General features: G+C 59.1%; 2 protein-coding genes, 1 long non-coding RNA gene and 1 other non-coding gene across 4 annotated transcripts in view; 2 read left to right on the top strand and 2 right to left on the bottom strand.

Moving 5' to 3' along the window:
* Nucleotides 1–2,910, bottom strand: part of TRAF7 (TNF receptor associated factor 7) — a 36,368-nt gene extending 33,458 nt beyond the window's left edge. Inside the window, exon 1 of the mRNA XM_059716590.1 lies at nt 2,802–2,910. The gene's annotated coding sequence lies outside the window, so the exon portion shown is untranslated. The remainder of the gene's footprint in view (nt 1–2,801) is intronic.
* A 184-nt stretch (nt 2,911–3,094) lies between these two features.
* Nucleotides 3,095–4,861, top strand: LOC109284877 (uncharacterized). Its single transcript, XR_002092478.2, has 2 exons — nt 3,095–3,332; nt 3,903–4,861. It is a non-coding gene; the product is annotated as an uncharacterized LOC109284877 (long non-coding RNA).
* Nucleotides 3,732–3,816, top strand: LOC132244704 (small nucleolar RNA SNORD60). Its single transcript, XR_009456441.1, has one exon. It is a non-coding gene; the product is annotated as a small nucleolar RNA SNORD60 (small nucleolar RNA).
* Nucleotides 4,862–6,795: 1,934 nt separating the features above from the next.
* RAB26 (RAB26, member RAS oncogene family) overlaps nt 6,796–24,525 on the bottom strand; it is an 87,192-nt gene continuing 69,462 nt past the window's right edge. The window contains exons 3-9 of the mRNA XM_059716183.1: nt 20,521–20,562; nt 19,059–19,125; nt 15,696–15,748; nt 11,204–11,269; nt 10,855–10,911; nt 10,448–10,524; nt 6,796–10,190 (exon numbers count right to left, since the gene is read on the bottom strand). Of these exons, the coding sequence (XP_059572166.1) occupies nt 10,088–10,190; nt 10,448–10,524; nt 10,855–10,911; nt 11,204–11,269; nt 15,696–15,748; nt 19,059–19,125; nt 20,521–20,562 (465 nt within the window). The 3' untranslated portion in view covers nt 6,796–10,087. The remainder of the gene's footprint in view (nt 10,191–10,447; nt 10,525–10,854; nt 10,912–11,203; nt 11,270–15,695; nt 15,749–19,058; nt 19,126–20,520; nt 20,563–24,525) is intronic.

The following is a 24,525-nucleotide window of genomic DNA, read 5'->3' as shown; positions in this document are numbered from 1 at the left end:
AAGCTTTTAGCACTCCCGGGATGTTCACATGCCCATGCTCACTGTGCACCAGTGCGGCCTTGATGGCTGGGCTGCTTGGGTCTCTGCTGTGAAACACTCCTCATCCCAACAACACTTCAATGGCAGCTCATCTTGGCCAGCTCAAAGTGCACTGGATCCTGCCCTCTGGTTTGAATGGACAGGGGCGCTGCTTAACTGGAGTCTGGACGTGGGGCAGGCACTGCAGACAGGCCTGCCCACGCTGTAGGGCAGGTACTGGGTGGGGACTTGGCTGGGCTGGGATCAGACCTCTGCTCTTTACACAGACTTAAGGCTAGGCTTGGGGAAGTCACTTCACCTCCCTGAGCCCAACACAGATGCAGAGTGGCCAGACGTGTGGAATGGCCCAGACCATTCAGACCCTGGCCCTTGCTGCAGAGGCAGTCACTGAAGTCAAACCCTGGATGAAGATGGAGCCTGTGCCTTCTCTGGGCAGTGGCTATGAGAGCCCGCCCTGGCAGCAACATCCTCTGGCCCCGGTGCCCAAGCAGTTGTGACTGCAAAGATCTCTTTCCTCTCTCCTCTCCAGTTCCAGAGGTGTGAACGCTTCTCTTCTGCAGAGCGATGCAGGGAGCTACAAAGCTCTGCACAGTGCCAGCACAACAGGGGCTGAGTCCCAGGCAGCAGCGCAGAGGAACCCCATTAGAAAGAGGCCGGTTGCAAGCAGGATGGGCGTCTGTTTCTGCTCCCAGCAGCCTTCAAAATGGCCACGTCAGACACCTTCCAAGTACACAAGCGCTGACTGAAGGGAACAAGGCAGATGGATCGCATCAGGGCCCAAATCCAGGCCTTAAATCCATGCTCACAAATGACTTCTGGCTGCGAGCCCACAGCAAACAGCTGAGGTCAACACGGGACCTTCAGTGGAGACCAATGACTCGCACACCCAGCCATTACCTGCCAACACAGTTCAAGCCTCGGATGTACTCGTTTTCAGTGGGAAACTCCCAAGAGGCCCTGAAGCAGAGAAAGCAAACTATCGTACCTTCTCCCCAGGGTCCTATCCAGCAGAGTGGGCAGGGAGGCTGGTGGCATGAAGGTGGGTTACCTCCTCACCCCCTTTCCATCCGGCCAGGACCAGCGCTCTTTCTGTCCAGCATTCCCTTTACAGCTGGTGCAAATGGCCCAAGCTCATAATCCAGGGGCACGTGCAGGTGTCACCTATCCAGGCTGGCAGGCAGGTGCTTGAAGCCACAGTCCAACAGCTGCTGAACACCGTCACTAGCCAGGGCAGGACAGGTGAGGAAGAACCCCTCCTCCAGCTGGAACTACAGGGTCCCGAAGGAGGCAGACCGAAATCACTGGAACTGAAACAACCCGATCGGCAATACTTCCAAGTTCAGCAAATCCACTAATGCCAGGCAGGAGCTCTCTGCAGAGGCGGCAGTCTCCACAGGGAAGGTACAGCAACCTGCTCCTGGCTTAGTACACAGACATCAAAAGCTGTTGATGGCTGCATGGAGCTTTCCTTTCACACCCACCAGCACACAGGAGCAGACAGGCTCCTGATCAGCAGCTGACAATGGCACCCCTGCACAAAAGCAAGCCGAACTGAAATAAAGCCTGTGCTTCACAGCGCCGCAGAACAAAGGGGATCAGCAGGGTGAAATGACTGATCACCGAGCAGGAGAAGGTGTTTGACAGCAGCTCTGGGCACAAGGACAGCAGCTAGAAGTCGGTGGAAGAATTAGGCTGAAGTGGCTGGAGATAAAGAGACCGAGAGGGCAGTTTTCTGCTCTGCAGCGAGGAGGAAAAACGGTGACAATCGCGGTGACTGATGCGCATCGGGATGTGCTGGGAAAGCAAAGGGCACAAACCCAGAGGAAACCCGGCGCTGAGGAGATGGAGGGAAATGCAACACAACCAGTGACGCCAGCCAGGGCAGACACGTAACAACAAGGGCAAAGAGAGGTTTGCAACATAACCCTCTGACAAAGGCGCGCGTCCAGCAGCACGCAGCAGAGACAAGGGGGCAAGGACAGCAAAGAGGGGCTCAAGGCTGGGCAGCAAAGGTTCCCGCGTGCGCTGAGGAACAGAAAAGCCCCCGCCGCCTTCCTGCACCAAACTCCCCCGCTTTCAGCGAAATGCGTGGGAAGAGCAAGAGGCAGAGTGCGCGGCGGTGCCTGCCGCCCCCCGCCGCCCCCCAGGACGGCACGGCCAGCCGGGACGCAGCGACGCTGGGGGCCCCGGCGCGACCCGCACGCCCGGAGCCGAGGGATCGCGACCCTGCGGGGGCGACTGCTTCCTGCAGAGGCCGATGTGGGAAGAGGCCAGGGCGGCTGGGAGGGATCGCGCGCCCCAGTACCGGCCACGGACCCCCGCCCTGCCTGGGCCTCCCACCAGCCCCAGCCGAGATCCCTGGCCAAGCCCCCCACCACATCAGCACCAGGGACAGCCCCACCCTCCCCCCTGCTGCTCCAGCCCCTAGGACCCTCATCCCACCCCTCCCCCCATGAGACACCCCCATCCCACCCCTCCCCCCATGAGACACCCCCATCCCACCCCTCCCCCTAAGACCCTCATCCCACCCCTCCCCCCTAGGACAGCCCCATCCCACCCCTCCCCCCATGAGACATCCCCATCCCACCCCTCCCCCCATGAGACATCCCCATCCCACCCCTCCCCCCCAGGACACCCTTATCCTTGCCCCTCCTCCTTGGGACACCCCCACCTCGGCCCCTCCCCGCGATCCTGGCCCAGTCGCTGCCCCAAGCCGCTCCGATCGCTCTCCCGGGCCCCGGCCGGCCGCGCCCCGCACCCACCTGGCGGCAGCGGCGGCCCGAGCGCTGCCCCCCAGTCCCGACACATCGCGCCCCCGCCTCCGGCCGCCAGCCGCCCGCCGCTTGGCCGGGCCGGAAGCGCTGCGCGCAGGGCTCGCCGGGGCTCGTAGTCCCTGGTCCCCGGGCCCTGCCTTCGCGCACGGGGAGGTCGCAGGCGAGCGCACTACAAGCCGTAGCGGCCCCTGCGCGCCCTGCTCTGATTGGTGCCCGTGCTTCCACTCTCTGCTACAAGCCGCGCGGCCATTGGTCTCTTGCGTCCCTCCCTCACCCGTGGTTGGGCTAATCGCAGCCTTGAAGAGAAGCCGCTCGGCCGGGATGTGCCGCACCGCCTCATTGGTGCGAAGAGGGAACCCCCACCAATAGGGACCGGAAGAAGGCGGAGCCGGAACAAGATCACAGACCATTGGCTGCTTCTAGCGGCCTTCTGCCCAATGGCGATGCAAAGGCTCAAGGGGGCTCTATAAAAGTCGCTGCAGGCGCCAAAGCCCGTTCTTTCAGCACTGAAGGCGTGAGGTGTGTGGGTTGTTGGGCACTTCCGCTGGGAAGGGAGCTCAGGGGTGCGGGCACTAGGGCTCCTTTGGAGGCCCGTAGCTTTGGGTCTGGCCCTAGCGCGGCCTTCAGGGCTGCACTGCGCATGTGCTAGGCTGGCTGAGCATGGGGGGGGCAAGCGTGGTCTCTCACCTCGCATGCGCCCTGGGTTAGGAGCAAGCCGTTATCCCTCACGGCGCATGCGCGGGGCGTCCTGGATAATGGGCGAACCGTTGTCCTGCAGGGCGCATGCGCCCTGGGGTATAGAGCCTGCCCTTTGCCCTGCACGGCGCATGCGCTCTGGGCCGTGCGGGCACATGGAGGCAGACACGTGGCGGCGCCCCGTGCCCTGCCTGGACCCCGCACGTGTCCACGGCGGCCTCGAGCCAGTGATGAGCCTAATTGACTTCTGACACCTCGTATGAGCGCCGCTGCTGCGGTCGCTGATTACATCCGTGTGCTGAGGCTCAGGCGCTGCCTTGCAGGGTGGGGGGAGCTGGTGGGGGAGAGGGGGCAGCTCTGCCTTCCTCAGCATCGCTCTCCTTCCCTCTCCAGCAGCCCGGGCACCAGAGCCAGCACAACACCGGCGAGCGGAGCGGCCCCCGGGCATGCCGGCGGGCATCAGATGCACTGAGACAGCAGCTTGGCTCGGCGTGCGGACCTTAAGGCTCCTGCCTTGGACGTGACATCCTCTGTTCCCCCGTCATCGCGCTCGTCTGTTCTCGCGTGGATGTGACAGGGTTAGATGTGAAGTGATGGTGGGGGGGGGGATATTTTTATGTCTTATGTGAAATACTACTATATCAGCTCCTGGAATAGGGTGTACGAGCCTGGCTAGATCAGCGGTGGCTGAGCCCAAGGCAGCCCATGCGCATGGGGAGGGCAGGGAGCAGAAAGCAGAGCAGCAGTGCTTGGAGGGGGTAGGGCTGATTTTAAGGCATGCTTGCTGCTGCACTACATTAGTGGCTTTCAACCCATGGGTTATAACCCTAAAGTGGGTCACGAATATATGAAAGGGTCATGAACAAATGTTAAAAACGGATTCTCTTTTAAAGGAGAAAAAGGTGGGAAGCGTTGGCTCTTCCCTTGCAGGCTGGCAGAGCTGCTGCTTGGAAGGGGGGCTTGCCCCACATGCCGGGTGTCTGGTTTGGGGGGCGAGGAGTGAGGGGCACTAAGTCGGGACCCATCATGGGTGTTTACACACGGGTCCTGGGGCAACAAAGGGTGAGAACTGCTGCGCTAGATCATAGCATTAAAACTGCAGAGGGAATAAATAGCCTTTTAGTGGCAAAGAGCCTCCCTGAGCTTGCAGTAAAGCAGTTCATGGTGCTGTTACGTGACTAAACCTTGTGAGTTGCATAGTCTTGCCCCAGCTTAACACTGAACTGACTTTGCATATCTAAAGTGTGCATCCAGCCATGATGAAATTGGTAGAATCCAGGTTTTTCTTTTACCTCTGTATCATACTGTGCACAGATGTGAATTAAAAGTGAGAATAAACATTGCTGCCTCTATCTTGTGAACAAGCCAAATCTTACTCATCAGCTACAGCACAGAACTCGACTTGCTGTTTTTGACTGAAATAGCTTATGAAGTACTGGAAATGACCTCATGTTTAAGTATAATATCCTGGAGTATTAACCCCCCAGGCTCACAAAAATTAGCCAGTATAAAAATTGCTTAAGACTACAGAGGGGAAAATGGTTTGTATTAATAACCTCATATTCACATTGGAATGAGTTGGCTGCATTGCATGGTCATACATCCCATTACTTCTAGGGTTTAATAGTATGTTCACTCCACCTAGCGATTGCTTTATGGAGTTATCCTTTAGAGTGCTTCTAAAGGGAGAGCACAGTGGGTTAAGACCCTTTATTTAACTTGCCTTGACATTACATACAGAAATCTCATCCAGCACAAAGCTAAATTACTTGCAGCCTAGTCTAAAGCAGCAGACAACTGCAGTGTGCTCTTTACTTGGAACAAGAGTGCAGCCAGGCTCCAGAACAAACTTAGGAACAGCTGAAAAACACTTAAATATTTCTCCCTACAGCAGCAAGGTGTTAAGTGTTTTTCAGCTGTTCCTAAGTTTGTTCTGGAGCCCTGGCTTCACTCTTCTAAGTAAAGAGCGTGCTGCAGTTCTTTCTGCTGCTTGAAGCTCGGCTGCAAGTAATTTAGCACTTTACAAATATTTCTCCCTACAGCAGCAAGGCATCCTTTGCTCTGTTGTGTAACTGAGCTCAGATTGCTGAAGAGGCTTCACAGGTAGAAACGGGTGGGGGAAAGAGGCATCCTATGAGATGCGAATGGAGCGGACTGCAGTCACTGGGTTTTACTGTTTGGTCCAGTCTGCTGCTGAGGAGCAAGTTGCCTTTGGAAGAGCTCTTGCCAGAACCTATGAAGGGCCTGAGGGATCTGAAGAGGTCCCTGACAGAAGTGGACAGGAAGCTCTTGCAGACTAGTAACTCCAGTTTATCAAGCCATGCTTTTGTACTATGGCACCTCCCAGGGATTAATTCTCAAGGTACCAAAGACTTTTGTACTGGTTGCTAATCCATGACCAAGATGGCAGCCCCTCTTCACCCACCTCATAGAAGCTCTGCACTGTCTGGTAGCTCTCCTGGTGCTTACACTCCTCAGCCAAATGTGGCAGGTCTCCTGTGTGACTTCCTGCCAGGGTGATAGAAAAACACCCAGCATCTTATAAAACAGCAGCTTGAAAAGTTTCTGCAAAAAACACTTGGGTTACTTGGGTTTCAGTTCCCCAACCTCCACTGCTGCATCTTAACCTCCTGGGCCTGACAGCCCATCGCAAGAGTTGCTTTGGATCAGTGGTTCTCAACCTTGTATGGGCTTGCACCTTCTGTCTCAATGGTGAATGGAGTAGGGGTACCCAGTTCCCAAAACAAGTGTCCATATTACAACGCTTCCCTCCTTGCCAAGAAGCTGGGCAGCGGGGATGGGGGATTGTTCAGGCAGGGCCTGGGATTTATCAATTCACCTGCTTACCTCTTCCCACCTTGATGCACCTGGGAAAGGATCTGGTGTCAGCCTGGTTGGGAATCGCCGCATTAGACCAACCAAGATTTAAGTTGTTGAATCTAAGGCAGTTTTATCCATAGCAAGGGACACCTGCATTTAGCATTATGAAACAGTGCTTAGGACCCCCCTTTTCTTCTGCCCCCTCCCATAAACACAGGACTGACCATTGCATGAAAATCCCTGACCTGAAGGGACAGGAAAAGCAGCATCTTTCTGTATTCTGCCTGTCGCTATGGGCCAGGTATACGAGCACATTTAATTCTGGCTCTTCAGGCTGCAGCCTGAGTTGCATAGTGGGCTTCAGGCCGGGGTGGAGCTGGACTGACCCAGCAACGGGGCGAGTGGGTGTATTTTCCTTTCCGCTGAGGTCGGTGCCCCCTGGATCACAAAGCCAAGACACCAGGAGGATCGTTAAAAAATCTTTATTAACAGGAACAACGTAAAAGCTGTAAACCAGAGCCAGCAAGGGTCTAGTGCAGGTAACACGGCGCTCTGAGCCTTATTTACGACTGAATGGACTGAACAATTCTCCATCGCTGGGTGGCAGTACAAGCCCATGTAAAAACAAGCTAAGAACTTACATAACCAAGTCCCCGAAGGTGTTGCGTTGAAGGCAAGGTCAGGATTGAGAATCGTGCCAGAAGCCAAGTAGCACACACAGGGGCTTGAGTCAGAGGCGGGAGAGGTGGCTTGGCCTGGTGTTCAAAATAACCAAGAAACGGATCCGACGCGGGCGCTTGCTACCGACACTTCATTTCTGCTATGGTACAAAAGAGATGGGTTCACAACGGGGAGCGGGCTGCGCTGCCAAACACTTCCTGCACAAGTAGAGCCCCAAATTGACCCAGGAGCGCTGTCCCTGCAGGCATGCCCACGAGGGCAGGAGGCGCGTGGGAACCCCACGAAGACAGCCAGGCCCAAAGGGCTCTGCCCCGCTGCCAGGAGAGCAGCATCAGCCTCAATTTACATGCTGAGAAAGGGGACGGGCCTGGCACCTGAGGAAAGCACTGATTTCCCTCCAGGCAGAGGACAGGATTGAGCCCCTGAGCAGGCAACAGCAGCTACAGGAGCCCAGCACTACTTGCACCGCTGTCTGGGGGCAGACCCGAGACCTAATCCAGCTCCTCTCTGCCCCTTGCTGCTGCATCTGTGCTTGACCAAGTGAGGACCAATGAGGCCACTGAGGCTTGCCCAGTTGTGGACACCCACGGGCACCGCAGGCGAGCCAGGTGTTTCTGTGCAAAGTCGGCATCTCGCAAAGAAACACCTACACGTGCTGTTCACTCACAAAATGATTGCACTAGGAGACACAGACCTTTGCAAGTACTTTGGCAACGACTGTCCTCTTGCTTCTCCCCTGAGCTAGCAACCTCCGTGATGGACACAGCAGCCAGGACCGGGGCAAGTGGGACAGCTGCCTGAACCCGAAGTGACTCTTGCACTTCTCCGGTCCCTGGTGCAGGGCATGTGCCAGTCTTAGCGAAGCCGCCGGGGCAACAGCGCACTGGGGCCGTCGAATGGCGAGGAGCTGGCATCCCTGCCACGGTGTCACGCTACCTGCTGCGGGCACGGGGCAGAGATGTGCAGCCAGCCTGGGTCGCCGTCCGTGCGTTTTTTATCAGCCCCCAAACTAGAATTGGCAAGCTGGTCAATTGACAGGTCAAATATTGCCAGTTGACCTGTGAACCGACTGCATGTTTTTGGACCAGTCAAAGATTATAGCAATTTTACAAAAAAAACTTAATTTTTTTTTTGTCATTTTCGTGACAGAAATACGATTTTTTTAAATTGTTTTTTGACACATCTTGGTGGAAAACCTAATGCTTTTTCTGTGCATTATTTGGACCATTTGGCTTTTTTTTTTTTACGATTTTGACCGGTCACTTGACCAAACTTTATAGGACCCCGCGCTCCGATTACAAAAAGGGTGGTTTTGCTAAAAGTTTGCTGCTTGGGTTCTGCAAAAAGATTTTTTTTTCTGCTTTCAGTTTCTCACCCAAAAGCAGAAAACAAAGTCACAGGAAATGAAGGAGAAAAGGTTATTCTTTTCCTCCCCACCATCCAAAAAATAAAATTTCCAGGGCACTTTGCCTGGTCCCTGTCACAGCGTTTGTTCCAATGACTCTTCCTCACTTTCAAGCTGCTACTCTGTGTATCGGGCTCCCTGCGCGGGGCGTCCATCCTGAATCGCTGCCTCTGTGCTCCCTTTAAAAAAGCAACTCTCCTTTGAGGCCTGGGACCGCTCTCTGCTTCCCTGGCTGAGCCTCGTGGACTTGGCCCCCGTCAGCCTGAATTGAACCTTAATGTGACAAGGGGCGGGTTGGTCTGAGCTGGGCGCTAAGAAACCCCCCACCTGCTTTTGGCTGGAGGAGCTTTGAGCCTCAGGTGTACTGCAAAAGGGAGGTTTGTTGCATCGGGTGCCGGGGGTCAGGGTCATGACCATTGCAAACCTCCACTGGGAATCAGCCTCAGCCCAGAGACGCGTTCATTTAGAGGTGCAATAAAAATGAGAAAAAAGCACTGCCAAAGACCTGGGAGAGGGGGGCTGAAGGAGGATTTCAGCGCACGGCGCTGGCACGGGGCTCTCAGCGGACCTGTGCAGCGAATGATGACAGCAAAGCTGCACAAGTCTGCTGAGACCTGTGGTGGTCTCGAGAGGAAAGATCTGCCCCCAGAGAGTGGGAAAGAAACCGAAGCGCGGGTACGGTCTGCGAACGTGAGCACACCTATGTGAAGATACCTAGAAAAAGCGGCAGCACATCGGGGTTTTCCTCAATCAAAATACTAGAAACGGCAAGAAGGGGGAGCCACAGCCTCGATCAAACATGGGAACGGTCACGGCTCCTCTGTACAAGGGGGGCGTTCGCAGGAGCTTACGCAGAAACGGACATCTAAGCTCTCGTCCCTCGCCGGGGGAAGGAGAAGCCTGCACCGAGGAAGGGACAGTACCGACGGACGGAGCAAGGGGAGCGACTACAAAAATACCAGCCTCGAGGACGGAAAGCTTTCCGGCGTGCGCAGCCGACGGCCACCGTGCCCCAGGCTGGAGAGTTTGCAGAGCAGCGTTTCAGATCGGGATGGGGCAGGGAGAAGACGTCACTGAGCGGGGCTGCCCTTCTGGCTCCGAAACCCAATGAGCTTCCCCTCAGTCACGTAAGAATAGCACTTAACACGGCCCTTGACTCCACAGCACCCCCTGCGGGGTAAGTATCACCGCACCCATTTTACAGGTGGGGAAACTGAGGCACGGAGCAGTGGAGCGGCTTGCCTAAGGCCATGGGGGGGAGGAGACGTCAAGAGCCATCGTGATGATGCTGCAGGGTGTGCTCAGGCTGCTACCACCTCCCTCTCTGCCTGTGCCGAACCCTCCCCAGAGCCCGCGGCTCGAGACCAAACAGCCCGGCGAAGACCGAAGCGGGAAGGAAAGGTTCGTTTCCCTGGCAGCAGCCCGCCAAGGTTTTACACCCGACCGAGCAAGCGCAGGGACGTGGCTGCAGTGGGGTCTCCGGTACGTCGTGGCCGGACCGCGCTGGCCCGGCAAGAGCCTTTCCTGCTGCTCCTCTCGTCCCACGCGTCTCAGCTCCCCTGTGCGCGCATACAGACACAACGGACAGACATGCACATACTGGCCACGAGGAGGGGGACGGCACACGAACGCGAGTCTCTGTACAAGCGCCCCAGGCGCCGACGCCTGCGCGTTAGGATTTGCAGCAGCCGGTGCCTCTCACTTCCTTCTTCACGTAGTCGTGGAGCTTGAACTTGGGCTCGTTGGGCAGCTTCATGGACCGGTGCTTCAGCTCCCTGCGGGAGATGAGGGCAAGGGGTCGCTCGCTGGGGCCACCGCCACGAGGGAGACCCGCAGCAACCACTGCCCCCTCCCAGACCCCAGGGCACGGCCACGGGATGCCCTGGCAGGCGCTTGCGCTGCAGGACCGCAGCCTGCTTTGTCCCGTGCTGCAGCCCCGCTAGCTCTCCGCGTGCCCGTCGGCCACGGCCGCTGAGAACGAGCACTGGGCAGGTTTCGTCCCAGCAGCCGGGCAAAAAGGCAATGAACTTACTTGGCAATGGCCATGAAGGCCAAGTCGACGTTGAGGCCGCTCTTTGCGCTGGTCTCCATGAAGGGCACTCCATACTCCTGCAAAACCAGAGCCGGTCAGTGCCGGAGCAGCCCGGCTCTCCCCGGGCCCGGGGGCCGTGCTCCCAGTGCATGGGAGCCCACCCCAGGCAGCCCAGCGGTGCATGCCCAAGCAGGGGTCGGGAGGTGGGCACACAGAGGAGGACTCGGGGTGTTTAGGGGGCTTTGCTGGAAGGTTGTCCTGCAGGGCACTGCAAGCAGAGCACCCCAGGGAAGTGGGGTTGTGCGTGCACGTGTGGGTTCCTCCCATGAGACTGACCCCCACCCACAGCCGGGAAGGACGGGCATTGCTCCCCAGCCAGGACAGACCGGTCCCCGCGACCCATCTACCTTGGCCAGCTTCTCTCCATCTTCCCTCTTCACCACTCTGTCCTGCGTGGAGTCCGCCTGGCAGCGAGAGAGCGCCGCGTTACGCAGCCCAGCGGCACAGGAGCGGGGTAGCCGTCGATGGCACAACCCCCCTCCCCTACCAGCTCCCGAGTGCCAGCGGGAAATGCAACGTGCCCCAAGGTTGGGCCAGAATATGCAGTCAATGGCTCTGAGCACTGCCAGACTCGGCCCGAACGCCCGCCGGGCTGCTCCTTTGCAGCTGCCCGGGGCCCGTTCCTGCAGGACAGCCGTGCTCCCGGCTCCTGGCGGTGAGGGGAGACCTCCGCGAATGCCCACGGGCCCGACTCACCTTATTCCCCAGCAACATGAGGACGACGTCCTGCTGCGCGTACTCGTGGATCTCCGTCAGCCACGCCTGGGAGGAGACAAGCAGAAAAGAGCGCCCGTGAGGACCGGTCTGGGTGCGGGGAGCCTGATGGGTTAGGGGGTCCTTGCCCAGGAACATGCCCAGTGCCTGGTGTCTGTGCAGCCCAGCCCCAGCCTCCTCTCCGCAGCCAGCACGGGCGCCATCGGGGTCTCCCTCCCATCACCCCCGGCACAGGAGGGAGCTGGGGCTGGCCCCTGGACGCAGGCGGTTGTGTTCCCATCCAGGGAACGGTGCATTTCCCGCTGCTGGGGTGTGCCCGCTTCCCAACGCTAGATGGAGGCAGGAACGCTGCTGAGCTGGCTGGAGACGGGTCCGCTTCCCCAGCAAAGTAACGAGGCTTTTCCTGGAAGATCGGTGCTGCTGCGAGCCGCGGCCTCTGCTCTGCATGAGGCGTTGGGGGATGTGGCCCCATAAACCCCCGAGCCCAAACCGAGCCCGACCCTTGAGCACGCAGGCGGAGGCTGGGATCTTACAGCACTTCCCAAAGAGCGACCCCGGGAACGCCGAGCAGGACACGGGCCCTTGGCAGGCAGGGGCTGTGCCCGCTCCCCAGCCCGGCAAGAAGCACAGGGGCTTCCCCCCACCCCAGCTGGCTGGCAAACCGGGCCAAGGGCATTTCCCTTCCCGGCTCTGCTGGGAGCCCGCTGGCGTTTGTACCCAGGGCCTGGCCTGGCCCTTCCTCCGGGGCTCGGGCGACGTAGGGGCTTTGCTAAGTGCCTCCAGCAAGCGAGGGTGATCCAAGGGTGGCCCCAGGTCCCTGGCCTGGCTCGGGCGGAGGAGGCAGGTAGGAGGGGAGCGGGGCTCGACCCAGCTGCCACCCAAGGGCGACTTAGGAACGAAGCCCGCACACGGAGAGCGCAGCGGCGAGGAGGTCCCGCGGCAGGAGCGCTGCCTGCCTGGCGCGTGCTCCCCAGCTAACGGCGGCAATTAGAGGATGATTGAGTGCCTGAATCCAATCTGGCCATCGATTTTCCCAGGCGCATTCATCGGGCTGCCAGCAAGGAAAAGGCAGCGAGCAGGGGGCCGGGGAGAGAGAACTGAGCACCGCTCCCACCAGCCAGCGCAGCCCAAAACGGGTCCCAGCAGCGCCGGGCTACTGACCCGGGAGCCCAGGACGGGCAGGGCTAGCATCCTGCCAGGCTGCATGGGCCGTCGCAGTTGCAATCCCCATCCCTGGCCCAGCCAGTGCCTGAGAGCAAAACCCAGGGGGATGTGCAAAAACCCTGCCAGCCCCAACACCGAGTTCAGCTGGGACCAGCTCCTGCTCCCATCCCCACGCGCTGCTCCGCTTGCCCCGAGGCGTAGCGCCGAGGCGGTCCCGCTGATGAGCGTTTGATATCGAGGGGCGAGGGACGAGCACATCGCGCTCCTACGACCACCCAAACAGCTCGGATGTGGGCAGGCCGACAGTGCTCCCAGGGGCAGGGGTCTCTGCGGTGCCGCTCCAAGCCCTCCCTGCAAACATGATCCCAGGAAGGAAGAAGCCATAGCTAAAGGCCTAGAAAGGGGCTGAGGGTGGAGAGAAGCCCCTGGGTCTATCACAGTCCCAGGACAGCTCTAACTCCAGGACGGCAGAGCTCATCAACGCAGCTCAGCCCACCCCTGTTCAACTGGGTGCTGACGGGATAAAGTCCCGCTCATGTGCCTTGCTGGGTGGAGGCCTCCACACATCAACTGCACGTCTGCAATCGTCTTCGCCCCCAGGCGGGACGCGATCACTGTTCTCAGCTGTTTGAAGGCAGAGGCGGCTGCTCCCCTCGCTGCAGGGGGGCACGGCGATGGGATTGCTGCAAAGCAGGTGCAGAGCGCAGCTCCCGAGAAACATCCGCGCAGAAAGGGTCTTCAGATGGCAGCGAGCCGGCGGCTCGGTAGTTGCTTGCTGGGTTTATGAGGTGAGAGCTGTTATCAGGCCTATGGGGTGCTATTTCATCTGCCGGTCATTCAAACACAGCTGCTCCGAGCTGGGCGGCTGCAGCACAGAGCAACGCTGGGGCAGGCACGAGGAGGCACTGGTCCATCTTGGCGAGGGAGCAGGTAGCCGTGGAATCGTGGCATTGTAGAAAATTTGGGTTGAAGGGACCTCAGGAGGTCACATCCAGTCCAACTCCCCACTTAAAGCAGGACCAGCCCCAACTGCATCCTCCCAGCCAAGGCTTTGTTGAGCTGGGCATTAAACACCTCCAAGGATGGAGACTCCCCCCACCTCTCTGGGTCACCTGCTCCAGTGCTTCATCACCCTCCTCGTGAGAAAGTTTCTCCTAATATCCAACCTCAACTTTCCTTGCTGCAGCTTGAACCCATTGCTCCTTGTCCTGCCATCTGCCCCCACGGAGAGCAGCCATGGGGGAGCTGGGCTGGGACAGCCTGTTGCTGGGATGTACAGCCGTGGACTGAAGATAAGAGCTGTGGGGGAGACCGCAGGGCCTGGGACCCGGCCACTGCCGCTTTGCATGGACTTTGCTGGGGATCGCTGGAGCTCTGGTTCACCGGCTCGCACAAGCCATGCGAGCAGGTTGGCTGGAAAGGAAAATGCCACCCTCCTCCATCCATTAAACCTGCAGCCGGGGCTGGGCGCCAAGGGGGCGGGGAAGCAGCCTTGGAAAATCCGACAGATCATTGTGCTTCGCGGGTTTGCTCTGCAAATATCAGCGGCTCCAAGGCCATGTTTGCCCTGAGCAATGCAAACACCCTGTTGCCATAAACACCTGCATGCAGGGGAGACGCTGAGCCCGTCCCTGCCTGTGCGGGCACCACACTGGTGTCCTGGCCTGGGAGAGAGGAAGAGGGCACAAGAAGACCTCCGGGTCAAAGCCCAGGTGCTGTAGTGACCCTGTGAGCAGTGCAGGCTTCCCCGGGGATCCTGGCCTGAGCTTTACGGGGGGTATGGAGGTTCAATGCCCCCCAAAATGCAAAGCAGAGCATGCTCCAAAGGGAGGGGCAGGCCAGGTTGGCACAGCAGCTGCTTTCCCAGGAGAGCTTATCCCTGATCCCTGGCAGAGAGCCCTGTGCCAGCCACCAACCGTGTCCGCTGCAGCTGCGCCGGCACCTCTGCTCCTAACACTGCCACTCAGGACAGTGACTTTCCCGTGCGTCTAAAACACAGGCAGCTCCACCAGCACAAACCCAGGAGCATCGCTCAGGCCCGAGTAAAGACTCGCGCAGGCAACCCGGCTGCTCCTGGGCTCCTTCCTTGCCCCGGCCCATCTGCGTGCGATGCCCTCCAAGGACAGGGCACGGCCGCAGCCAATGCACTGAGGGACCCTGCCCTCTACCAGTGCCCAAGTGCAGTCATGGGAAGCACGGATGCTGCATCAGTGACTCACCCCTGCTCAGGAGGCATGTCCCTGCCTGGCATCACCCACCCTGGGGAGAAAGAGGTCCGTTGTGGCCCTGGAGCAGGTCACCCCGGAGAGAGTGCAGCCCACATGCTGCGAAGGGGCACCTGCGCTGCTATGCTTGTGCGTGGTGCTAAGACTCGGGTGCCCGCTCCGTCTTACAGGCACCCACGTGAGCTGGGACCAGCTCTGCAGCCCCTACGCGGCTTCCCCCGGAGCAAAGAACGTGTGAGGAGCTGCAAGCTGCCTCGCCGAGCAAGGCACTCTCCTTGCATTTGCTACCCCACGGCAAAGCCACGCCGGCATCTCTCCTCCATGCCGGCATCCCCCTTCTCCTTCGGTCAGTGACTGGCGTCAGCACGCAGCAAAGGCGGTACGTTCCTTCCCGACCCAAACAATGAGCAGTTGCCCCCAAAGCGTGACAGCTGAGCCAGACAGACGGCAGCAAGCACCCTCCCCAATTCAGCCTGTCCCTTCTCCAGGCACACACAGGAACCAGTTGGCAGCTGCTGGACCCTTTTGCATCTGAAGGACACCACCGTGGAACAAGACCCTGGGATGCGAGCACGCCTGAGCTCACCCAGACTTTAACCGTATCCCCCCTGCAGCCCGGCTTTGCCACTTCAAAGCCTTGCCGATCCAGAGGGTTTGGGCAGGAAAGGAACGAGCTCTGTTCACAGCAGGGCTTCGCCTGGCCCGCGTGGACTGGCAGGCTCGGCCAGGGCCAGCGGCACTCCTCCCCTGCCGTTATCAGCAATGGGTCTTGCTCTTGCTTCCAGCACGGGGTCAGACCTATACGCGCACGGAGCTGCAGACCAGCCCTGAGCAACACTGCAAGTCAGCCAAGCGATGCAGAGGAGCGAAGCTGTGAAGGCGCCAGCACCTCTTCCCCACCCTCCCGGGGCAGGAGCAGCCCCCGTGGGCTGGGTCCCTCCAGATTGTAACAGCTCCCCTGCAAACCGGAGCGGGCACGGGATGGCGCTGCCACCGCCAGCCTGCCCCGAAAAGCCGAGGAGCCTGGGCTACAATGCAGACCGCAGCAGCCACATCCAGTGCAGGGCCAGGAGGGTGGCACTCACCTGTATGTTGTCGAAGGAGGCTTTGTTTGCGACGTCGTACAGCAGCAGCAGGGCTGTGGGGAGAGAGAAAGAGAGTGAATGCAGGTAGCAATTGCCTAGTCCTCTGGGGTGCTCTGCTCTCGGGGGCACAGAGAGCCCAAAGCTTTGCTCTTGCATGTCACGATGCGGCTCCCCTGCTTTACCTGGGGCAGGTTTGGGTGTGACGTCTTACGTTGCGTCAGGGTTGATGGTAGTTTTCCGAAGAGGTTAGACAATGGGTTTGTATGGGATGGTTTGGACAGGGATGATCCTGCCTCAGGAAGGGGGTTGGACTAGATGGGACCCCTGCAGCTCCCTTCCAGCCCCACTGTGATTGATATGACCCCTCGATGATCGAGCCCTTGCCCCCCACATGCCACCTCCCTGCAGCAGAGGCCAGAACAGAAATGCTAGGAGGTGGCCTGAGTCCCCATCCAATACCAGTGCTCCACAGCATGGCACAAGGCACAGCCCTCGTCCCTGGAGCTCACATGGGGAGCAACAGCGTCTGTCTGATGGGCTGGAAAAGTCACGAGCTAGTTGCCCACAGGTGAAATGGGTGCAGGCTGCTGGGTCTGGCTGTGCCAGCGGACAAGCAGCTTCCTCATAAACCCTCCTTGGAGCACAGAGCCTCCCAGCTGGGAACAAGGAGAGCTTGTGCCCTGGAGACAGACTACTGGGGAGGAATGAAAAGGGGTCTGTGCATCCATGCAGGTAGCCGTCAGCGCTAAAGAGGGGTCTGGGCATCCATGCAGGTAGCCGTCAGCACTAAAGAGGGGTCTGGGCATCCATGCAGGTAGATGCCAGCACTGAGGAAGGGTCTGTACATCCATGCAGGCAGACCCTGGTACTGAAGAGGGGTCTGTGCATCCATTCAGGCAGATCCTGGCACTAAAGGGGTCTGTGCATCCATGCAGGTAGACGCCAGCACTGAGGAAGGGTCTGTGCATCTGTGCAGGTAGACCCTGGCACTAAAGAGGGGTCTGTGCATTTGTGCAGGTAGATGCCAGCACTGAGGAAGGGTCTGTGCATCCATGCAGGCAGATGCTGGCACTAAAGAGGGGTCTGTGCATCCATGCAGGCAGACCCTGGCTGGCACCCTGCAGCTTGTCCAGCAAAACCGGTCTCCTGGGCTCTGCTCTTCCTCCGAGCATCTGCCTGACAATAAACAGGGCCAAGAGTCACTGCTCCGAGTCTCCAGGAAGCTTACGGATGTGTGTGCACCCGTGCGCCAGTCAGAGGAGGCCTTCTCCTTATGCTAAGCGAGTCTTTAATTGCCGCATGCATCAGACTTCACTGTGCGGCTGAAGAGATGCCTCTTACAGACACCCAAAACAAATATTTTGTTCCAGCGAGCAATTAGCAGGCGGGAGCTATTTATCTGCGGTGTCTGAGACGCTGCAGTCAGAGCTGGCTTAGCAAAGGCAGTGAAATGTCTCCTAGTCTGTGGGAACCAGATATCTTTGAGCGAAGATTTGTGGGGACGATCTCTAACGAGAGGCAGCAGCTATGACTGTTCTCCGGAGAAGCAAGATGCCCTCGTCACGGGAGCGCTCTGAAGCCGGGCACCATCAATTGAACCCTGACTACATGCCGCAGAGATGCGCCGTAGGTCAGTGCAGTCGACTCTAGCTAATGCCCCGATCCCTGTAGGAAGGACTCGGGGCCTGAGGTTTTCACACTGCACTTGACCTGCTCAGCTGGACCGGATGAACTCTTCCCATCAGCTGAGCTGCTGTCTTCACGGCAAGGAAAAATGCGAGCCAAACCACCCAGAGACAGCAAAAAGTCTGCAGCGGATGCGGTGACCCACACCAGCCCAGCTGCGAGTGGCGCATGGCTCGGAGGTCCCCAAAACAGGACCTCCGATAGTCACGTAACCCCGAACGGCCCCGTAGGAGCCCGTGCAACGGGCAAGGGGAGGAATGCATCTCCATCAAGCCTTATTCCCCAGCAACATGCAGTGGACGCCTGTGCTCCAGTGACTTGGGAAGCTGCCGCCTTGGAGATGGGCCCCCGGGGAGCGGCCAAGCTCTTCAGCCACTTGGAAAGAGATTTGGAGACAGCTGCTGACAAGCCGACTTCTCCAGGGACACCGGAGAGCTCCGGAGAGAAGAGCCAGATGGAGGCTTGTTTGTCTGGGTGAAGAACGGCAGCGGAAGTCTCCTCGCATCCAAAGATGCTGGGGAGCACAGCTCAGCCCAGCCCGACACGCAGAAGGGCCCCTCCAGCCCCGTTCTGGTCCCTCGTGCCCCACAGCCAGGGTCCGCACCCGGGGCAGATGCACGTGGCCACGGGTTCTCAGCTCACGGCACGTGGACGGACAGATTTTCAATGGCAGAAGCAACCGAGCCAGCCAGGGGGGCCGGCAGGCTTGCAGCTTTTGCAGCCTGCCGTGTCTGCCGCAGGGGCTTCGTTCCCTACAGCCCAGCCAGAGCTCGCGGGAGACACTCAGGAGGCCGCACGTCTACTTAAGCACGAGTCCAGATCTCCTCTTTCCATAGCCCACCCCTGGCTCCTCATTGCAGCTCCCCAGGGCCAGCGCTGCCTTTCCTCTGCATGCATGCAGCAAGGCTGTGATCAGTGCTTCCTGGCGCTGGGCACGGTCAGGAGGGGCAGCACGGCGGTGCGGAGGGCTCCGGCACCCCCAGGAAGGCTCCCGGTCATGGGAGACATCTCATTGCAAGAGCCGGCTCTGCACCGGTTGCCGTGAGATGCAGAGCGGATGGAGGGAGGCGCGGGGGGCAGGGGTGCTGGAGAGCCGGGCTGATGCTGCGGGGACCCAGACGCAACAACGCACAAGGAACGCCTATATATTTTTTATTTTTTAAACCTGCGAAGCAGCTGTTCCCATGGCAACGAGCTGGGGAGCAGACCCAGAAAGGAGCGCTGGCCTTGGGCGCTGCTAGAAACGTGGCAGGTATCGGCTCCCGGGGCCGCGTGCCAAGTCACAAAGCCCTCCGAGGTCCCACCACGGGCGGCTTGCTCCCCTGGGAGTAGTGGGCACAGCACTGGGCAGACCGTGCCGCGGGGAGCAGGTCTTGAAGGGCCCAAGAGCCCCCTGCCCGCAGCCTCCCGCCTCGCTGCAAAGCTGGGGGCTAAAGGGCTTCATCCCTGCCTTTGCACGTGACTTGGGAGGACGGAGCCTGAATGCCCCTGGGGGGGTTATATCTGGGCCCCGACCCCACACAGTGACAGGGATGCAGGACCGGAGCACACCAGCCTCCAAACCAGCCAGCGATGAGTGAGTGAGCGCCCAGCTTTGTCCAGGGTCAGGATCCTGGAGCCTTTCACAGCCCCTTTTGCAGGGCACACATCCCTCTAGCACCGCGGAGCTGCTCTTACCGTGGGCATCTCGGTAGTAGGCGTGGGTGACGCTGCGAAACCGCTCTTGCCCGGCCGTGTCCCAGATCTGGAAAGCGCAAGCACAGGAGAGCCCGTCAGACATACCCCAACGTGCACCAGCCGCGCGGGGACCTCAGCGCAGTACAGCTCCCCTTGCAAACGGCTCAGCTCATAGTCACGGGGACATCGCAGAGCAAGGGCGTGGGTTTATACGGGAGCTGCAGTCTCCCCTCGCTCTGCCACGCGCCCTGCTCTATATGAGCAGTGACGGGGGCTGTAAATAGTTATATTCCCCCAGACCCACTGGGCACAGAGCCTGCTGCCCCTGGCTTGCTGAGGGCAGGCGGCGGCTCACTTAGTCGCCGCCAAGGAAGCATAAAGTGCTTAATGCCACATCGCCAGGTCCCCGGGACAGCCTGCGTGGCCGTGCCCAGGGGCTGCAGCCCAGCCAGGCAAGCATCGGCATCGATGGGATGCGCTGGAGGAAACGAGGAGGGGCCGGGAAGCCCGGCAGCTTGGGCCCAGGCAGCGCACGAGCCGTCAGCGCAGGAGTGCAAACAGCTCAGCCTTCAGAAAGGCGAGGAGAGGACTGCCAGCCTGACCAGAGTCTTCCAGGAAATCAATACAAAATCAAGTGTCAGGCGGGTTCCCCGAGACAGCGGCACTCGCGTTTCATTTTAACAACCATCTGCCAGCCGAGCGGCTCATTTGTGACAAAGGGGGGGACGTTCACCGGGATCATCCTCGAAAGAAAGCGACAAGCGCCATCGAGGCCAACGCGGCGCCTCGCCGGTCCCGGCACGTCCGCGCGCTGACACGATTGGGTCCGACAACGAGCGCGTGGCATGGTGCATGCCTCCTCCAACCCCCCCGGGCCAGATGGATGGGTGAGGACCCGCTAATTGAATCGATCAGGTTGTAATGCAGGGACGCGCTTGCAGAGCGTCACGTCCCAACGCCGGGGAGGAGAGCACGAGTGTCACGACTGAGCTGCCAGCGCAGAGGTCGGGGAACACAGCCAGTTCCCCGGGGACCTGAGCAACTCGCGGGCTCTTGGAAATAAAACCGTCTAGTTCAGCTGTGCAGGAGGAGGAACGGGTAACACAACGGAGGGTTTCACCTGGTCTGCACAGAGTCAGCCTGGATGTCTGCCAGGATGGTAGAAGCAAGGAAGACAGGGATCCAGACCAGGCGGACTTGGTTTTAAGGTCAGGGTTTCACCCCCCTCCCCAGGGCAACTGCACCAACAGCTGACACCGGGGCTGCCTCCAAGTACACACAGCATTAGGAACGGGTCTGAATCAGGCCCCCGTTAGCAGCCACTTCATCGCCCATGGGCAGCCAAGCGGCCAACTTCAAATGAGGGGTCCTGCTAAGCTCCATGTGTCCCCCAGCACCAGCCATGCTGGCCCCCCACATCCAAGGGACAATTCATCTGAGCAGAGGCCTGGGGGGCGCTTACCTGCAGCTTCACTTTCACGCCGTCCACGTTCAGGACTTTATTCTGGAAGAGAGAAGAGAGGGAGGATGAGAGAAGGACCGTGAACAAGCTCTTCCCGTGAGCTCTCTGCCTTCAGGCTTGCCCCCTCGTGCCACCCTGCTCCCGTGTGCCAGGTTGCACGGAGCTGGATGATAAAGAGCGAGGATGCTCTTGGGGCCCCTCTTTATTGGGGCAATGAGATACCGCACCGCCCCAGTGTGCTTCTCAGACCAAGCTAGCACTGGGGGGAAACCCGGCTGGAGCCCCTCAGCGTACACTCACCGCACTAGCATGAGGAGAGAGCCTCAACTGGGGATTGCTCGTTAGCAGGACCCTGTAATTCCTGATGGCCACGGGGACAGGCTGCATGCTACAGGGTGGTGCAGGAGGGGGTCCTGCCTCTCCTGGCCCGACCTCTGCCAGCATTGCACCAGCAAATCTTAAACCCTGCCACTACAAAGCCCCCCCCCTCCCGGAGTAGCTGGACCCAGCAGAAAGCTTCAGCGCCCGACTCGGAAAGGGGTTTGGAGTTAAAAAACAGTGCCAGCAGGTGGGGAGGACGCCAGGAGCTGGCCCACTTCAGGCCCTTCTATGTCCTGGTGCAGCCGCGTGCACCACACGGGTTTCAGGGGAGCTGGGCAGGGGACCGAGCGCCGGAGCAAGGGGGGAGACCCAAAGCCAGCAGGCATCAAATGGGGGCCTGCAGTTGATTTTGCATGGGACCATCCCGTTTGGGGTGGGTCTGCAACAGGACGCGCGAGCTGCGAGCATCTTGCAAAGCCCAGCCTCGCTCCGCTGCAGCTGGTGAGCGCCCGCGTGACACGACGGTCCCACCTCGCCCCCCGGGATAAACTCTCAGGCGCTCGCGGACTTTCCCAAAGGCTCGCTGCCCAAAGCAGCTCTCCAGAGCAAGCCCCACTCAAGTCGCTCTCAGCACCTCGCTGCCTTTCTGCGGGGGTCTGGCATTTCCTGGAGTCTCCCCAACTCTTGAAGCACGTGCACCGCGTCAGGCTAAGGGACCGGCCTGAGATCACCGCTGGTCAGGCGTCAGAGGTGCCAGACACACAGCCTGGGGGTCTCGAGTGTTCCCACAGCGCCTATGTGGCAAAATGCCATCTCAGCATCTTCCCAAACTCTGCTCTCGGGGTTTTCCTTGCCATTGTTTTATCACCCATCTGTCATTTTGGTCGCTGTGGTCGCTGCGCTGGGCAGGCAGCCCTCCCCACTCATCTGTTTCATTTAGCACCGAATTATGACCCGGGCTGGAAACGTTCCCGGGGGACGGGGAACTTGCTCCTGCAGCCGTGAGAAGCTACAGGTAAGTCCACCTCCCTTTTGTGTTAGCAGCGACCTCCTGGCACGGGGGCAGGAGCGCCTGTCGCTCTTCCAGGTAACCAGCGATGCATTTCGGCTAGCATCCAACAACATCTGGCCGGGGTGGTAATGCCAAAAGGGCTGTATAAGCTCCAACTGCCCAGGAGGGGCGGGGGAGAGCCTCTTTGGACAGCATGGGAACAACTGACCAGACAGGGAGAGGAGGATCTCTCCCTCTCTCTTGAAACTGGACACACATCGACCTGCCTGCCTCCAGAGGAAAGCTCAACCAGCCTCTGGATGACGCTTGTGAGTAAGCTACTTGAAACCTATCTAGAGATATAGCTTGCAGTACAGCAGATGCATAATCACCCGCTACCTAGCCACGCCGATTGCTGTAAGGTTATTCTGTGACTCCTTCCTAGCCCAAATCCTCCGCCAAGCCCCCTCTCTAACCAGTACTGAAGTTCTCCACCGTACCTAGCGTGGTGGAGTCATTGGGAGAGGGATAAGGGGCATGCCTTCATGCCTGGCTGACTAAGGGAGGCTACTATTCGGGCTCCAGGCCATGGGAAATATCCCAAGGTCTTGCAGTGGGTTGAGCACCCTCAAGGTCTGCAAGGCCTGTGCATCCCGGGGGGCACAGGGCTGCGGACAGACCGAGACTCCTGGGCGGTGGCAGCGGTGACCCCAGGCTAGCGGGTGTGCTCCAGGAAGGGGATCGGCTGGACATGAGGCACCCCAGGGAGACGCTCGAAGGCCGGTAGGTGGTCGGGTGCAGTGAGGTGGGTGGCTCGGCGCAGAGGTGCTCCCTGCTGACCCACCACAACCTAAGGGCCCATTTACTAATAAAGTGACCTCACTTTGCACCAACTCGCTCAGGCTCTCCTGAGCCCATCACTGCCGAACAGGAGAGAGATGCTGGTAACACCCGGGTCAGCCAGTGACTGGGATACCTGCCCCTGGCCCTGGGGAGGGCAGACGGTTCGTCCCCTCCAGCTTCTTAACGATTCGTTTGCTTTGTGCCTCCTGCCGCTACCTTCATCTCGCTGGCTCGGTCCCTTATCAAACATTCATTTCAAAAGCTCTCGCTTCTCGCCAGCGGTTCAGCAGCTCCGGCGAGATGAAGTGTTGTTCTTTATTAAAGCCGCATATTTTATGTGCCGGGGTCAGCGGAGTGGATCCACGCTGCGTGTCTGGGCTGCACGCGGGGTGGCCTGCGAGCGGCCGGCTCTCACTTGGCCAACCAGCGGTGCTCCGGTTTCACTTGGCCCCCACGCACCTTCGTCCTGCCCATCCCTCAGACCCAGCCCTGCGTCTTTGGCACAGCAGGGCTCCCTCCAAAATTTGCTTCCTGGGAGTCCACGCGAGATCCCCATGCAGAATCCCCCCTTTCCCATCACGAACAGCTGTCTCCCTGGGTTCGTCGCCTTATTTATTAACAACCCCCGGGTCTCTCCAGGCTCGAGAGATCGCTGCAGAAGCCCCCTGGGCTGCTGTTTTCGTGCATTCTTTGAAAGGTAGAAATCTGGGTTGCTGACTTGTAACAGCCCCTTGTGCATCTCTGCTACGGGTGCGTGGTCTAGGGGGAAAAGGAGACGGTGCGGAGGGGGCAGCTGGGCTGGTGTGTTGCTCCAGATAGGAGTCAGGACCAGCGGCTGCAAGACGTGGATGGAGGAGAGCACCAGGACCAGGTTTTTCAGTGGGTCACACAGAGCCATTCCCTTCGGCCTCTGCAGAGCGGGCTCAGAGCGTGCCCATCTCGTCCCCGGGGACACACGGGTTCAAACCACAACCCCGGCCCAGTCCGCACTTCACTTGCCAACTTGGACAGAGTTTGCTCATCTGGTTGCGGAGGGTGAAAGCTGTCTTCCCTTTGCACGCCGCTCTGACGATGCAAGCGGGCGTCATTGTCACGACCACGATTCAGACATTCTCCGTAAACCCAATTCCCTCGCTTGGCACTTCCAATCTGAATCCGGGCTGCAGCATACAGCTAGTAATGAAATCATCTTCCTCCAAATTGTGAAAGGTTTCACCGTCGTGTAATATCCTGACTTAACGTCAGCTCTCCAAATGCGGCAAGAAGGTGAAGCGCTCCGGCAACGGCAAGCATAATTGAGTGTTACACTTCTCCCCAAACCCCGCTCCCCGCTGGAATCAACTGCTGACATTTCACCGGGAAGCCTTCAAGGCACGACACCTCGGCTCAGCTGCTTCAAAGGTGCCATGATTAACATTCACAATATCCAGCAACAGCTTATAATGGGAGCAGGTTCTCCGGAGGAGCAGACCTCCGGTGCCGTGACAGCCCCGCGTTTCCGTTTGCAAGCCATGCCCTGTCTCGAGCAGGGACTGACAAGTCCCATCTCCAGATCAGAGCCATGACATGCCATAAAGGAGAATCGTGTCTCCATCGAGGCGCTCTCCTTATTTCTTCCCACTCGAGGATGCTCTCCCGCAAATCTCCTGGACTTTATATAAATAGTTAGACCAAGCGGGACTATCAATAAGCCGAGACTCTCGTGAAATACCCCCATGCCATTCAGGAAGGATACAGCAAAAGCTGGCACCCGTGGACTCAAAGCAGCGTGCTTGAAAGGAGTGGATCCATCCAGAACATCACAAGCACTCAGCACCATATCCTCCTTCTCCCTGCCTGCAAGCCTGGCC

This window comes from Alligator mississippiensis, chromosome 13 (genome assembly GCF_030867095.1).
Source record: "Alligator mississippiensis isolate rAllMis1 chromosome 13, rAllMis1, whole genome shotgun sequence".
Classification (NCBI taxonomy): domain Eukaryota; kingdom Metazoa; phylum Chordata; order Crocodylia; family Alligatoridae; genus Alligator; species Alligator mississippiensis.
Note: the sequence above shows the minus strand (reverse complement) of the source record. Positions and strands in the feature narration are given on the sequence as shown.